At 39.6% G+C, this 17,158-nt stretch overlaps 1 protein-coding gene across 1 annotated transcript; it reads right to left on the reverse strand.

The window, feature by feature from the left end:
- Nucleotides 1–678: 678 nt before the first annotated feature.
- Nucleotides 679–15,084, reverse strand: LOC142421189 (butyrophilin subfamily 1 member A1-like). The gene is made up of 12 exons (XM_075525726.1): nt 14,947–15,084; nt 12,897–13,166; nt 12,746–12,801; nt 11,342–11,379; nt 10,535–10,642; nt 8,498–8,857; nt 7,489–7,773; nt 6,449–6,547; nt 6,012–6,038; nt 1,932–1,952; nt 1,727–1,753; nt 679–1,232 (listed from the first exon to the last, which is right to left on the reverse strand). The coding sequence occupies exons 1-12, from the start codon at nt 15,082–15,084 to the stop codon at nt 679–681; spliced, it is 1,983 nt and encodes a 660-aa protein (XP_075381841.1).
- Nucleotides 15,085–17,158: the final 2,074 nt, after the last annotated feature.

A 17,158-nucleotide genomic window follows, 5' to 3' on the forward strand; every position in this document is an offset into this window, starting at 1 on the left:
TACTGATAAGACTTTCATGACCTGTAATGGGAACTCAGACTCCTGCCTAGGGTTTTCTGAATCTGATCCCAATCTTCTTTCAACTAGCTGATTCTTTTTTCCCTTCTCAATTTTTTTCCCCATTTCAGCCTCAGGTTTTTTCTTCTTTAATTTTGCATTACTGTTGTCTGACATTTAACTTTTCCCTTCTTCTTTCAACTGAACTGTCTTTCCGTGATCTGTTAGATCTCACAGTTCTACTTAAAGAAGCTTTAATGGGACAGGGATTAAGACCAGGCAGATAAGAGGTGTGAAATTTTCTCTTTGTCCTGGACTTACTTATAATAGTGCATTTTTTTGGTGATGGTTTATACACATCTTGGAATGCACACACAGCCTTGATAATATTCTGCACCAGAAAGCAATCTTTAGAGGCTTTCTCTGTTCCCTTAGTTGAGAACAAATAATACTAAAAAGTTCTTTTGCTTCAAAGGGCATTTTTTCCCTATTTTGAGACACTGTAATTTTCTCTCATTTTTTCTCCCCTTTTTTTCAGGTTTTCCTGTTTTGTGCCACAGTCCTACTCTCTTTATTTGATAATTACCGATGTCCTAAGCCGTTCTAGTCTCTCCCTCTCTCAACCCTGACCTCTCGGCAGAGAACTTTGATTCTACAACCCATTTGATTCAAAATTTCCTTTTACAGTGCCTCCAAAGGGACAGGGATTAAGACCGGGTGGATAAGAGGTGTGAGTGTCCCTTCCCTTTTGGATAGAAATGGGTAAAACATTTCTGCAGGTTCCTTTCCAAGCCTTAGAGGCATTCTCACCATGAGAGCCATCTGCTCTGCTTCATAAAAGTTCACTTGCCTTTCCTCCAAGTCCAGAAGCACACCAAGCACGGAATTACGCATCTGCTGCTTCTCAATCCTGCGGTCTCCTTCGCTAGAGAAAATCTCTCCCTGGGACCTGTGCAGAGCCCAGTAGTCCTCCCCAGGAAGTCCTCCCCAGGAGTCCTCCCCTTCCTCCTCCTGTCTCCCTTTCTCCCTCACCACCCCCAGCACCCAGTCCTGCTGCTGGCCCACCTCCACCTCCCAGTAGTGCTTCCCAGCTGCAAACCCTTCCTTTGCCACCAGGATAGGGACTGTGGAGGGTGTGTTTGGGCCAGCAGGTTCAGACGCGTGGCTCTCCACACCTGGAGCCCCTGGCACCTGGAGCTCCAGGACTCGGCAGTCAGGATTCACAGTAATGGGAACTGGAGGGGAAAACGAGAATCATTTGATGAGTAGAGTGGCTCAGGGACCTCACTCCGCATGGGGCAATGGGTTGAAGCGTTTGAGGGTCTGAGTGGTCCTGGCATGATTCAACAAAGAACTTAAACATTCCCCAGAGCAGGGCATGCAATCACTGATGAACCGAGAGGTACCTTGGAGCTGTCACAGCCATGTCCTTTCTCGGGGCACAAGTCCACAAGCTTTACAAGAAATCTCTCTTTCTCTTTTCCATACGGCCATCTGTCCTCTCCAGAATTGTGTCCACACCCCACCCCAGACTTTGACATCTTTCAGCAACTGCTTTTCTCAGTCTTCCCGACTGCCACATCCCAGCCTCATTTCCTGTTAACCAAGCCAGGCGTATTCCTGTGACTCCAGCTCAGCTGGTATATCTCTAACATCATGGCATGGTCATTTCAGGGTAGCTTGGACAGATGGCCGTTGTATTTTCACACCCTTCCTCCTGCCAGATTACCTGCATGGCTTCTGGCTTCCCAGAAATCTACAGAAAGGAAACAGAGAGTAGCATGTTATGAATCTATTGGGCAGTTAGACACTTGTCAACCCACAGTATTTCTGTCTATTGATGTGCAATTGTTGTCATTACTGTGATTCTGCCCCAGTGTTGACTTAATGCACCAGTACACATGGCAATAAAATAAAACTTCTAAACCACTTACCCAGTTCAGCTTTGAGTCTCTCTGAAAGGGAAAGATGTTGCAGTTATTAACAGTTATTTTGTGAAGGGTTTTTCAAAGTCAGACAACCTCAAACAATAGAAGGTCAAGCAGTGCCATGAGTCTGCATGAGGACTTTTTTTAATCTGTGTGATTTAAATTTTTGAGACATCGTTGCAAGGTGGGGGACACAAACTGGGCCTCTAGAGAAGGTCTGTATTTGTTTACATTTAATAAGCATTTTAGAGGACATTAAGGCAGCCAGTTGGGCTGTGTGGAGGAAATTAATTTCTTGGCTGTCATGGTAATGGTTCAGGTGGGTGTGATTTGTAAGGAAAAAACACATGATGCAACATAGGTGTCTGTAGCTTCGATGTAGTTTTTAGGTAAGAAAAACTTCTGGCAAGGAGGATTTTTCATAGTCCAAAGAGGTCTTATAGCAAGCTGTGTGACAAATCTCTTGAAGGAGAAAATCGAACCTCACTGTGAGGAGATATTTCCATTGGCTTCACCCTCATGCATGACATAGTCAGGCTCATCTGAACACTTGCTTTATTTTTTATGGAGTTTATAAAAATGTAAGATTTATACAAGATGTTTTCTTACCAAAGTGATGTCTCTGTTCAGATGTTACTGTAAAAGAATAACTTTAATAAGTGAAATGAAAACTTGAGGAGATAACGATTAAGAGGTGAGATCTGAAGGAAATAATTCTATCGCTGTGCACGTACTGAAATGATTTTTTCCTTTAGAATTTGCCATGTGAAAACTTGTCAACTTAAATTCTTAAAAGCGTATGTTGTGGATAAAGGTGTAAATTAACACAAATATACTGCACTGTTTCTATGCTCTAGAGTGATGGCACTCTTTTTTTTCCTTTTCTTACCCTTTTTCCCTTAGTTGTACACCTCCAGTGTGGTCTGAAATGTGCCCTGGGCAGAAAAACCTCATGACATCTCAGCAGAATCTAGATATGCTAGTATAAACAGCTGAATTACAACCCAAATTAACATAGTCAAAATAGTTTGGTATGCAGGCTTAGTGACCAAATGCAGGTGTCTATTTTTGAGTTCTCAAGTTGCAACTAATAATATTGCTGATCAATATTGATGGCACTGATAGTATCCTCCTCATTGTGGCATAAGTTGTCTAATGTTATTTTTATACTGCCTATTCACAGGCACAAGCTGTCTAATATTATTTGAAGTGCCCTAAAGTCTCCTGCCTGGTATTCAGGAGGCCTACTCATCCAAAAGGAGTTGACCTCCAGGAGGGTCTTCACTGTATGGGTTCTCTCCAGGTGGGTATCCTAGTTGAGGGATGAAGCAGGAAGAGAGAGGGAAGCATGACATGGAGTTTTCCTTAGTACTTATTTTGTATGTAGCTGAACATCTAAGCCAATATTTCTCAGGATACAGAGTCCAAGCCGTACATTTTTGCCTTTGTGATGCTAGTTACAGCTGTTTCAATAATTTGACCAGAAAGTGAAAAAGAACAGGAGCAGTAGTAGGTCAGAGCTTCAAGAAATCTCAGTACAGTTAGCAAGACTCCAGGCAGAGCGATTACACAGAAGCAGACAAGTATCACAAGCCTCTTGGATGTAGAGCCACACTAAATTTTTTAGCACTGACTAAAAATGAAATAGAAGTAACAATCATTTGAATAAAGGCAAGCTGCTATGCTTCTTTATGAAGAAGCTTATTTTCATTCTCTCATATATACCTACGTGTAAGTGTTGATTAACGTTGTCTTAATTGTAGAACTATATTTACCTCCTTTGTTTGTTTTCTTCTGTGATTCTAAGTTGATCAACAAACAAAACAAAAAAAGGAAGGAAAAAACCACATTACTGGCTGGTCAGTTGGTTTAATTTAGCAGTTAAAAATGATGAGATGAGCTTTTAAATTATTTCATTGTCCTCAATTACTAAAGCTCCAACAAGTTATTGGAAAATGGATTATTTTTGAGCTTATAATCAACGTGAAAACAGGTCATAAAAATGTTTGTTAAAGGGAACAGACACATCCAGAAGTGCTTCATATAAAAATCTGCATCTCATTTGCTCTTTTGGGGAAGTAAATAGTATGCACCCTAGATGTACTAAAAGGAACAGGAAAACTGTATTCTTACCTAGTTTTATCTCCAAAGATTCTTTTTCTGAAAGAAATTATATATGATTATTAATGTCTAAGTTTCAGTATCAGATTTAAAAAGTTTAATTACAATGTTTTCTTGATTACTTTTACTTTCTTCAGTAATATATTAACAAAGGACCACCCATGATCAACTTAATCTATTTGGTGAGGTAAAGAAGGTTGAATTACATGGAGAATTATGAAGTCAAATAAACAAACAGGTAAATTAGCACACAAATTTGGAGGAGATAACTGGCTAGAGAGATGAGATGACCTTCATCTGATCTCTGTCAGGTATCTACAAGATGAATGTCTCTTATCTATCTCCTCTAGTTGCTTTGTTGGTCTCTCTCAGTCAATGTAGGAAGTCCATCCCCCACCTCCCAAGTCTTCTTCCCAATAATTGCTTTCTCAAACAGTTTGAATCTGATCTCTCTCTGAATGTTCCTGTTTCTCTTAGCTGACTACAAAGACAAGACTCTCAGGAAGACCCTGAGACTTCTATTATTTTAGAAACTTAAAGAAATTGAATTGCCCTGGTAAGTTGAAAGGCCAAAATGAGATAACCGAGCTCCTCTAGACTATGTCTTGTTTACTGTTATTTTTTGGCAAGAAATATGTGCTGACAACACACAGAATTTGCAGAAATTGCAGCAGGAATTGTTACTTGTTTCTTCAGGCTAGACTGTCTGCATGAGAGGATCACAGTCAAAGCCATGGGGTGCAATTTAGCAGTAAACAGTTCAAGGCTTGTTATTTAATTTTATTTTTCTCTAATAATCCTGGGAATTATTAGCAGGTTAAAACAGAGGAGGCAAAAGATCAGAATACATGGATTACTGTGATCCAGCCATGAAAAAAATGGAGCATAAACCTGCCATAGAACAATGGCATTTTCAGAGCAATTACAGCATTGATAAGGTTATACCTCAAGATATTAGTGCAATCATACTAGATCACAGTGTATCAGTATGTTCACCATCTTGCAAGCATCAGAGGATTACCTTGAGTGATTTACTCTGCTTCAGGCTATCTATGGAGGGGTCAATACTTTTTAATTATAACAGACAATGTGACCAATTGTCATCGAATCCTTTATGGCCATAAGGACAGCTACTTTTTAGATTTATGTCCAAGAAATCAAAATGCCCTAGAACAGTGCATTTGATTTTATGCTTTCAAGATATCCTCACAGTTTTCAAGGAGCATTTACCTGTTACCATGTTATTCCTCGATCTTACTGAAAAGAAACCAAAAAAATGACAATATTAATTATTCACTATCTCGAAACAATAAAAAATAAATTATACCAGTCAAAGGATCTGGAATGATAGTTGAAAGTTGAACCCATCAGTTCTGTAGAAAAACTGAGTCATTTTAACAGAGGGTTATTTCAATACCAGAAGACCTTAGAAATACCTGAAGAAAAAAGAGCTACTGGAACAGGAACCATTTACTGAAGAAGCCCCTCTATAACCTTACATCTGGAGAAATGCTAGAGGCAAGGAGAGCTTCCACATCCAAGTATGTAGGCAGATAAAAAAGTTTGTATTGGGCTCATCAGCTGATGTTCACATTTCAGTATGGGGGGTTTTATTATTATTTTTGTCTTGAGGAACAGTTGAGTCAGCTCTGGAGCAATACAAGCCATTGACTGTATTGTTGTATTGGAGTCTATGCAGCAGGAGACCAGTTTGTCTGTGCTGACAACGAGATCTGCCTATGAGTGAAAGAAGCAAAGCTCCGTGCTTAAGCAGCAGTGACCATACTCAGAGCTAAGCAGTGTCTGAACACCCCCACTTCACCTTGGTATACTTAAATATTGATCATGTCTGCATTATTATCACACCTATAAAACTGCTTCTGAGACTGTTGCTGACTCAGGAGCATAAACTTTTCTCCTAAAATATGTTCATGTGGGTTTATATTTCGCTGGTTCACTACTCACCTGCTTCACGGGATTGTGTAAAACTACCTGGAAAAACAAAGGAACTTTTAATTTTTTTTTTATTTTTTAAACAAGACATCTATTGAGAATACTGAAATATAATTTCAAAGTTTCTCATTTTAAAATGAGAAATTTTTCAAAAATCCACTATTGTAAAAGCTAAAGTCAGATTCTGTGCCTGTAAATATCTGTGATCATAAAGAATGGCATCTCATAGTAGTGACCTTCCTGTAAAAGATTCTCTGTGCATTCACACAGATGCAGCCCCCACCCATACTCTACTTTTAATCATACATCTGTTAATTTTTTCTGTATCCTTCTCATTCTCATGTTTCTTTCTGAATCTGATGTTAAAATGTTAATTAAGTTTTCATTAACTGTATTTTGCATTGTAGATGAAAACTTCCATATCACCTGTTGTAGGTGGAAATACTTACTGTTTAGTTTATAACCTATAGCAGCAACAACAGCTATATTAAGAAATAAAATTACAAGGAAGGCCGTCATCCAAGGTGAAGTGGAAGGAAAGAAGACATCTGTAAAATATAAATGGTGTTGCTTTCACTGAATGTTTGTGAAACAGCTATGACAGGCTCCAGTGGCCAAAGCATATGCATCTAGTGCCATTTCATTTGCTGTAATGTATCCTTTACAGTCTCCTCCTGCCACCCCTAAAGGTTACAGGTCTCCCATGAATCCCAAAACATCCATATGTTGCGCCGCCAGCTATTCTGGGCCATCAGAGATAGTATTAGATGCCTGTGTGCAGGCAATCAAACTGTTCTCTTACACTGCATACACCCATACTCATTCAGACTCAGACTGCCATGGGTAGAGGCCTGTTTGGAGAAGCTACCCCTTTATGAGGGAGATGTGCTGAGCAGTCCACCTCTGAGGCCAGTATTTGCACTGTTGAATTACAAGATTAAGTTTTCAGCAAAGCAGAACTGTCTTCAGTGGCATTTCAGATGGAAAAAGAAGGATCCTCCTCTTCCCCTTTTGAAATAAAATTGCCTACTTTCCAGACAAGGAATCCAGACCAGAGGGAGGCACATGCTGAAGCTCAGAGTAATCATGGTGGTGTTAGTGAGAGAAAAAGAGATGGGAGCAGATATTCAGCATTTCCTATCGGCATACGCCAGCTGTCTCCAGTCATTGTCCTGGGTACCCTGCCAGCATTGTATAGGGCCTTTGTTCTCCACATGGGCACTTCTAAATCCTTCCCTCTCCAAACTGGCATAGTGCTCTCAGGTGGCAGCTAATGAGAGCTCTGCGTTAGTATTTATAGCTAAGATGTATCTTGACTGTAACAAGTAATCTAAGACATAAAGATGGACTTCTTGTCATGTTATCCATCCAAACACGAGTCATTTGTGCTTGGGCTGGGTGTCCAGGATCACTCCAAGGTCAATGGAGAGACAATAGACAGCAGCCTACCAACCGGTCCAGAGAGCAATTGATCCTGGAGGTCACTCACCTGAAATCAGGACTCGGGATTCACACATTGCATTGAGTAGGTTATTGACTACTCTGCAGGAGATTTCCTTGTCAGATCCTGGTTTGAGATTCATGGAACTTACAACATCAAAAAGACCTGAAGAAGTCTTTGTGCTTTGGGTGGTCACTTCCTCCTTCCGTGTCTGTCCTTTGCTGTTCAGCCAAACTACCTTGGGCTCTGGAAACCATCCCTGTGACTTGCAGGTGACGCCAATGCCCTGACCCACATGACCATCCAGGAAAACTGAAGACTCATCACCTTTAGCTATAGAACAGCAAAGAAACAAGCTCCAACAAACAGGAGACAAGATATTCTCTCACCAAACAGTGCACGGTGGGAAGGTCTTCCCCAGATTTATCTAGAAACACAGTGTGTAAATTCATCAGATTTGAAATTTTAGTTCTCATTAAATTGCTGGTAAATAGCTCTTCCTAAGATGCGACATTTGTACGTAACTTCCCTTTTACAGTCCTGATAGAGACAAATCTTTGGACTGATTTTTGTTATCTCCACTAACAACTGGAATTAAAATAAAGTAGCATTGCACTGACTGGAAATTTGTTGGTAAAGCAAAGTTGGATGACACATGAATAGATGAAAAGTGGAATACCAGACAGAAAATGAGATTATGTGTAGGGCAAGAGCATGAGAAACTGTTTGCAGTACCAAATGCAGTTTCAGTCAGGCTTCATTTGCTTCGTCTCTGCAAAGACAGTTTTGTTTTACCCTAGGATTCATCTCTCTCCTACCTTTTAATGTTTTAAAGCTAACATGTTGCCTACACTCCCCCTGTAAGACATGGCAAAAAGACATCTATGACTATTCAGAGTCTGCTGGCAATAGAGGTAGCCTAAGCTATAGCAGAGGCTGGTCTTTCACATGGCTAAGAGCAAGTGACATGAATCCAACCCACTGGTACCTCATAGACCTTTCTGATGTTATACAACGACTGAGGAAGAAATAGCAAATTGCCTGCCATTCCACTCACCTGCCACATCCAGGTCAACCACCACTTCATCATACCAATTCTCAAAAAAGACGCTGCAGATGTATTTCCCTTTGTCTGAGAGCATGACATTTTTCAGGTGAAGAGACACGTTTCCCTTATTAAATTCAGACTGAAAAAAATTTGTCCTGCCCTGGTATGTCTCGTACTCATGAACTGGATTGTGTGTGTTTTTTCCATAATAAGTGGTCACATCACTTTTTTTTTCGGAGTTTCCAGTAAATACCCACTGAACGGAAAGTCTCTCAGGGATTATCTTATCTTTCAGCTGACAGGGCAGGATGACTCCTTTTCCAATGACTCCAATGACAGGCTTGTCAGGAGGAATAATTTTATACTGGCCTGCAAGAAGATATAGGTGTAAATCTTACCAGTCATAGAATCATAGAAGTTGGAAGGGACCTTTAAATGTCAGCTAGTCCAATCCCACTACAGTAAGCAGGGACGTCTTTAATTAGATCAGGTTGCTCAGAGCCCCCTCCAACCTGACCTTGAATGTATCCAGGGATGGGGCATCTACCACTGCTCTGGGCAACCTCTTCCAGTGTTTCACCACCCTCATCGTGAAATATTTCTTCCTTATCTCTAGTCTGAACTCCCCTCTTTTAGTTTAAAACCATTACCCCTTGTCCTATCACTACAGGCCCTACTAAAAAGTCTGTCCCCATCTTTCTCATAAGCCCCCTTTAAGTATTGAAAGGCTTCAATAAGGTCTCCCTGGAGCCTTCTCTTCTCCAGGCTGAACAACCCCAACTCTCTCAGCCTGTCCTCATAGGAAAGGTGTTCCATCCCTCTGATCATTATAGTGGTCCTCCTCCGGACCCGCTACAACAGGTCCATGTCTTTCCTGTACTGAGGACTCCAGAGCTGGATGCAGTACTGTCACAAATGTTCTCATTAGTACTTCCTGTAGGAAACTGGAATACATACAGGTATCTGAATGCAAGAAAAAGGAGCTATTCTACTCTGGTAAAAATCAATAAATCAGAAAATGCTCTGGACTAGGATGTTATCTCAAGAGCAAGTTCCATAAATCTCTCACTGTAAAGGCTAGTTTACCAGGCATAGACTGATGGGACAAGAGGATTGGAGAGGAAGATATCCTGTGACAGTAATCAGATCACATCTCTGTAGGTCCATATGAACATATACAAGCACAGTTTTGTAAGTGAATGCCCCTGCCATCCTCTGCCATCCTTCACCACTACCACTTATCCTTAGAACATAGTGTAACCTCAAGGAGATGCTGCTGAAAATACTGAGCTCAGTCTGTAGACTGTTTCAGATGTAGAAACGGCATGTCTATCATGCAGAAAGCCTAGCTCATTTTGTAAGGCTGGAGCTCACAAAGGCAGGATTTTGCCTACCCAATTTCAGATGTCCATAATCTTCTCACTAGAGTGTCTGCATTCAGTGATGAAACACACCACAGTAAGTACATTTCATTTCAAATGCACGCTACTTGTTGCAAAATGGTTGTTAGTGAAAAAGGACAAGCTTAGTGTTGAGGTTTAACAGCAAAAATACTAATGGCCCTTTACAGAGCTTACTTTCCCATTCAGTTCACTACTCTAAAGTGGGAGATACAAAAAGGAACCTAGGCTTTCTCAGCAGGATAAAGTGACAGGGTCAGCCAAGCTGAAAAATGACTCAAAAAATGAGAAAGAAAGCTCCCTGAAAAACAGGTTTGTGAATCTATTTATAATCCCATGTTGAAGGTTTAAGTGAGTCTTTAGTATTGCTTAGGCCTTGTGCCATCTGCATGATTGAAGTAGTAAGATTTCATATAATGCTACTGTTTGGTTCTGACTTCAGAAAATGAGTGGAGGGAATGGTGAGTGTCTGCTATATATATAAAAAAACCAGGTATTGCTACAAATATGTTGCAAATAAAATATGCATTGCCAAAAAAACCCCCACAAATCTACGGGGTTTTTTTACTTCTAGATCTACCCACTAGCTCTGGAAATCAGATATCTTTTAAAATCAAATTGTTATTAGAACAAAACCTAGATTTACCTGTGACCAAATGAGTTATCTGTAGGAAAATAATGATGTGAAGAGTTGTTGCCTGCTGATATCTGGAACCCATCACCTTGCAGTTTTGTCGGACATCAATAAGCAAATCTTACCAGATTCCTGTAATCTTTTCAAGGACAGAACAGAAAATGGGAAGAAAGAATCAAACTAGAGCCATACATTTCTCTATATATCACTGTACGTGGAGTGACACAAGGACAGATCCTCGAAGTGTTAGGTACCTTGGACTGAAATTAGGAAAATGTCAGAATAAGCTGCTTTTAATGGAAGTCAGTCAATTAAGTTGTGATTCTAAGACTTACGCTTGGCCACCAGAGAAAAGAGAGGTATTTTTGAGAGTCTTAGAAGGACACTATATTGGATCTTAAGGGCACTTCACAGGCCTGGTCCCCAAGTGTCCATGAGACACTCAGTGTTCAGGAAACTTCTAGCCAGGATAGCAACATTTTTCTAGATGATGTGAGGCTAAATCTAAACCCAGTAGGATATGTCTAACTTCAGGCAAGTGAGACCATGAAGCAGACAGGAGCCTTTAAAAAGCTCATTCATTTCCAAGTCCTGCTAGAAAGCATCTAAGCTCCATATGTGCACTGAAACTCCATATGTTGTTTCTCTTACTCATACTTGCTTGATCAAAACTTCTGTTGATGTTGTTAGTTGGAGGAAGAAGCTAGGATTTCTAGAAAGCATCTTAAAAAATGCCAGAAGACAAAAAATAAATTTCTACATCATTCCTGTTTTGAATAAAATGTTCTACGCACTTCTAACATTAGCAGATGCACGTACCATTTGAAACCATGGATTCAACTTGGGAAATCGCTGACCTAAGTAACACACATTGGCTGTCAAATGATTATTCCAGGCCCATACAGTCAGTAAAAGCAGCAATAGGTGGAATTCACCTGCTGTATAGGAGTTAAGTAAGTAAGATTGGATACTTGGAGAGAAATACATAGGTAAGATGAAGCAACCTACCGATTGCTGTAAAGAAAGTCAGAGGGGATACAGTGGCATGTGATTCTAGTGGTATAAATTTAGGTGCACAGAATCTCACCCAATGTTTCAATAGTTTTTTTAGTATAAAATTTAAGTACTTTCCTCCACCCAGAGCTTTTCATGTGAACTCTGAAAAAAATCAGACCAACCTAGACTACTCGTATCACCAAACTCAACATCGGAAGGGACTGGTTTCCTTAGAGCTCAGAAGCATTTCTGTTCATATGCAAGGTCTGCAGAATATGCTTGGTTCTCACTTCCTTGTGAAGGCTAACGTATGTGTACCTTTGCTGTCCTAACAAAGGAGAAGCATGAAGCAGCGAATAGTCAAAAAGGAAGCTAGGGATTGTAACTGCAGAACACCAAGCCCACGTTGCAATCTGCACTCATTCATTGTTATTTCTGTTGAATAACTATTCACCCAAATGCAAAGCTAGCTTTTCCAAGATCTAGAGTGAATGAAGGAAGAACAAAAAGAAAAAAAAAAAAACTGCAGCAAAGGTACAGAGCCTTGTCTGTCTTGCTTCTGATTTATTCCTGTTTTACACTCCTCCAAATAAAGCTAAAGGCTCTCAGACATAGGCCAAAAATTATTTTTCAAAAGGGAAAGACAGAAAATAAATGCCACAGATTTGCACCATTCACCAGCTGGAAAATTTAGCAAAGATCTATTGCCTGCACATACATGAATGTAAAAAACTGTATCCTTTATCTTGATTATCTACAGAATAAATTTATACCTGAGTTATACTTCATGAATTAAGATTATCTGTGTCATGTCATATATAATAAGTCATATTGGTATATGTCTACCAGACAAACACATAACAAGTCTATATCTGTGACACAAAAAGAGCAAATAAATTTGCTTTCAGAAGTGGAAATACATTTCAGAATCAGCACGTTGCAGTCCTCAAACCAACTCCATCCACCACAAGAGTTTCAGCAAACTCTCTTTCGAGCAACCTAGCAAATAACGATTAACATTTCAGTGACTAATCTCTTTCATAAAGGTTGCTAGCAGGTAGTATGTGATTCAAAATAAAAATCATAGATCATATTTAGGTATTATCCACTCTTAAGCAAGCAGACAGTTTTATTCATTGCATTAAGGAGGTAAATAAAAAGAAACTTAAATTATCTTTAACAAGTTCATTAGAATGGCACCCACAAATGACAGTAATGTATTCCTACTGATCCAGGCAAGAAAGAAGTCTTTTTAATTCCAAACTGGAATCATTCCCTGGGGGCTGTAAATAGTAAACCACCAGCTCAACGTTAATGCAAACCCCTTCAAAAACCTCATCATTCGCAATTCTGTTTCAGCCAGATTTTAATTCCTTACCTGAATATCAAGATCCAAAGTATCCATTTTAAATTCAGCATGGATTATGGAAGTGAGGAACCTTGAGGTACCTGAACACTCGTACTTTCTTTTTCCATATCTATAGAGGCGATAGACTTCACTAATTTCCTCACTAAAATGTACAAGTATTAAAAACTGAACTTTCACCACGAGCAATTTTTTGCCCTTGGGTGCAATATTGCAGCCAATACCTGCAGGTACCACCAACCTATAGTAGGAGATATACAAAGGCTTGATTTGCCTACACGCCTAGATCCAAAGTACAGCAAGACAATTATGTTTCAAATCCTTTTGTACCTGTGCAGTGCAACTCATTTTCTAGTATGGCTTTCCAGCAATTAAATAAAACTGAGAAAACAGCATGAATGGGAAGCAGAGAAACCAAAATGGGGTGTTGCATGAGCCCATTACCCACTAGGATGATTTGAAGTCAGAAGTATGAATATACAAGACAGAGACTGGGTAGGAAACCACAGAAATTTAGAAATTGCACAATTTAGAACTTTAAAGTGCAAGACCTTATGATTCAATTACACCAGCTTTAGGTGTATCTATTAGGGAGAGAGAGGAAGTTAAGATCTGTAGTAAGCAGGAAAATAACTTGATTTACAAGACTCAGACCCTTCAAGAGAAAAAGACTAATGAACATCTAAATGGGGCTCAATTCCCCTCCACTTAAAGGTGGGACGGATTCTGCATACAAAAGTGTTGCAGGTATGGGACCACACCTAGATTTAAAACTCCAGGTTTTTTAATCAACTCCAGGCAGGATGGATCATGTTATAGGGCTGCCTGTCCCTCTTTTGACTGTAGAGGGAGAATAAACAACCACCTGAGACCCGAAACCTTATCTTCAAACAGCCAAGGTCACAGCAGCTTAATTGCACCTGTGGAATCCAGGACTGTGATCCCTTTAATCAAATATGGTGGTTTATCATATTGTGAGATGAATCATAACTCAAAGTCCACTGTCTTTCACAATCTCAGGAAAATAAATGTTTTACATGCAGATTATCTCTGAAAATGCAGGCACCTCTCTCCACAGGTACGGCATTGAGGACCATCCTGATAAATTAATGGAAAGCAAAATCTTGACACATGGAGATGGGCTCCCATTATCAAACTTTTGACCAAAACCTGCAGTTTTCTGATTATTTGTGTTTGTTCCCTCACACACTATATCCTCAGAAATATGCCAAAAATGTTTTTAAAGTTACTTGTACGCTATGTCTATGCAACAGAGGGATGGGAACTTAGAAAGAGGTATTGCTTTCACTGGGTGTACTATAAAAAAGCTGTAAATGGTAACTTTTTTTCCTAAAGAATAGGAAAAGAAAGTACTGTCTTACTGCCTCGTTAACTGAAGGGATTGCTTATTTGCTAATTATGCCTCTAGTGTGCAGTTGCAGTTTTCTTACAAAACCAGTCAGTTCCTATTTTCAGAAGCACTGCTAGATTAGGCTCGTATTAGATGATACCAAAATAGCACTTTGTTATCTATGTCGGATAGCTTCTGATGAGTGACATTAAAACCTTCTCAGGAGGTTACATGTTAGTTAGGCAGAAAAGACCTGCTGTCACTGCTTCTCCCTGCTAAGTCCAAACGTGAGTTTGCTTTGGTGATGTCTCCTTTTGTTTGCAAATTTTTAGACTTGTTTTCTAATAATTTGTAATGATAACAGGCAGTGCAGTAGAAGTATTAGAGTTCACAATAAACCAGTTAATTTTCTCAAAACTCTATAATGACTCATTATATTGAAGCATTTACATTACTGCAGTTTCAACTTGTTCTCTGCTATTCAGCTAAACAAATTCTAGCAGGCAGCCCAGACATTCCCACTTTATGTCTTTATGAAGCATATCTTTTTTTTCTGATCGGCAAACAAAGTGACTAAAAGCTTTCTGTTCAACCAGTTTCCTTTCATAGATCACATTTCTCATAATGCAAGTCATGTATATCAGGAGAATTTGTCAGACCTAAAATATTCCTGCCTTAATTTCTTCAAAGCTGAATCAAATTCAGCAGAACCAAGAAGTTCTGCCTAAAAGGTCTATGGACTTTGGTCTGGGTCATTAAAAATCTCCCAGGCAGAATATTGCATTCCTGGGCATTGGTGGCACCATCCATTGCTATGGTGATCTCAGACAACCCTTCCTCCACCTGCATCCCTAAGGAAGTTAATTCATGCTTTCTACGTGCCCGTTTTCTAGATGGGGTCATCACTGATGGGGTTGGAAGATGGGCCTTTGGAATTCACCTCATCAGTGATGATTCCATCTAGAAAATGTCAAGATTCACATGAGAAAGCATCACATTTTGCATTCTTGATAACATCGTAGGCTCCATCATTCAGCAGGTTCATTTTCAAGCAATCTCCTCCGTGCTTTCTCCAGTTTTGTATCTGGAAAGATCATCATGCAAAACTATTTCATGCTCTTTCAGAAGTCTCCTTTGCTATGTGATTGTAGGATTTAACACAAATGCACTAGTACTAGATGTCCTGGTGTAAAGAGGAAAAAAAAAAAATTTCTTTAGTTATCTTGGAGTGTGTTTGAGAGTAGGTCCAACTGAGTGTTGAGCAAAACCCAGCCTTGAGTGATGGGGAAACTCTTTATCTTTGTATCAAATGTGCCAGTGGAGGTTCCTAGGAGGTTATTTTATTTTATTTTATTTTATTTTATTTTATTTTATTTTCCCAGACAGCATTTCAGCTAGCTCAAGAACTCCAGCTATGCAGTTACTGCAGGGAAATAGATTATGACTGTAGCCCTACTACATAGATTAATTCCCTTGGAATGGCACAAATACTTGACTTCCCCTAGACAAATAAGCAACTGTTTTCACAGACCTTACAGACATTTCATAGCTCTGAGAAACCCCACAGCTCAGTCAAATTTGGATAAAATTGATCAAATTAGCCTCAACAATTAGAAGTATGGAAGAGATGGGTACAGTTTGCCTTTGTAGTCTTTGTTTCCACAGTCATGCCTTTGTTTCAAGAAATTAAAAAAATCTGGCAAAACATCTAATCAGTAGGTTTTGAATTTCCATGACAAAAAGAAAGAGGACAAAAGACCCCCCCCAAAAAAAAAAAAAACACACCAACCTCAAACCCCCAAAACCAAAAGAAACCCCAAACTAAAGCATACTATTATACTGCCACACATAAAAGCTCTGGGACATCCCTTTTTCAAGACTCTTCAGTACAATCTGGATATAGAAAGAGAGAGAGCAGTCTCCTGAGAGCACTAAATGCTTTTTCACAGGATGGCCAGGAGTCAGAAAAACTGAAGGATAAAAATGAGAGGAAAGTTGACTGAAATTGTTCTCTGACCTTCAACAGGACATAAAAAGAACAATATGGAAAAAAATCGCAACACTACCAAGATCCAGATATATTTGCAAACAGGGGGAAACACTTGAGCATGTGGTAGAAATGAAGTACTCTACTGTGTTCATGATGTACTTGTAAGTCTTACTGCAGTGCTGTCTGGCTAAATGCTGGTTGAACAGAGAATGATTTTGCACAGGAGGATGAGGAGGAACATCCCTACTTTGTTCCAGCTAGGCGTATAGAGCGATGAATTGGAAAACAAGAAGCTATTTTGGTCTTGCAATATGAATCTTGACAGCTACCTTTTCCCCAGTCCTACTGCCCAATCCCCTCTAGCCCTATTGGATGTGGAAAATGCAATCACAAGCTTCAGTGGTAATAAAGATATGAGGACAAAGGTTCACCACAACCATATCCCATAGAGAAGTCTCAAGGTTCTTACTATTCAGGTAAGAAATTCTACTTTTGCTAAATCCATGAAGAAAACCCATTGCATTTACTATGATACTTGAATTAACTGGTGTGGATTTAATCGGTTGCACTGACAGGAATGAACCGGCCTGCTTTAGATGCATGATTGCCATTTTCAGATGGGAATACCTCTCTCTGACAGCACTTGATTTTATCAAGTGAGATGGGAGATGTGAGAAAAAACACAGAAGAGGAGAGGAAATCAGGAGCTGTTATATCTATAATTAAGTTGTGTTGTGCCCTTTCAGCTCACTAGTCAGTTTGAGTTATGTATTTTTACTGTGAGTACGCTGTGAGTATGGATTAGTTCAGTGGTGAGTTGAAAACAAAGATCTTGGGAGGAAGTTGGAGAGAGTCACATTTGTTAAATCACAAGTTTCTCTTTAAAATGCTGATGTAAGACAACATTGCTCCTGGGAATTTACCCGTGAGGTT

Source organism: Mycteria americana, chromosome 27, assembly GCF_035582795.1.
Source record: "Mycteria americana isolate JAX WOST 10 ecotype Jacksonville Zoo and Gardens chromosome 27, USCA_MyAme_1.0, whole genome shotgun sequence".
Classification (NCBI taxonomy): domain Eukaryota; kingdom Metazoa; phylum Chordata; class Aves; order Ciconiiformes; family Ciconiidae; genus Mycteria; species Mycteria americana.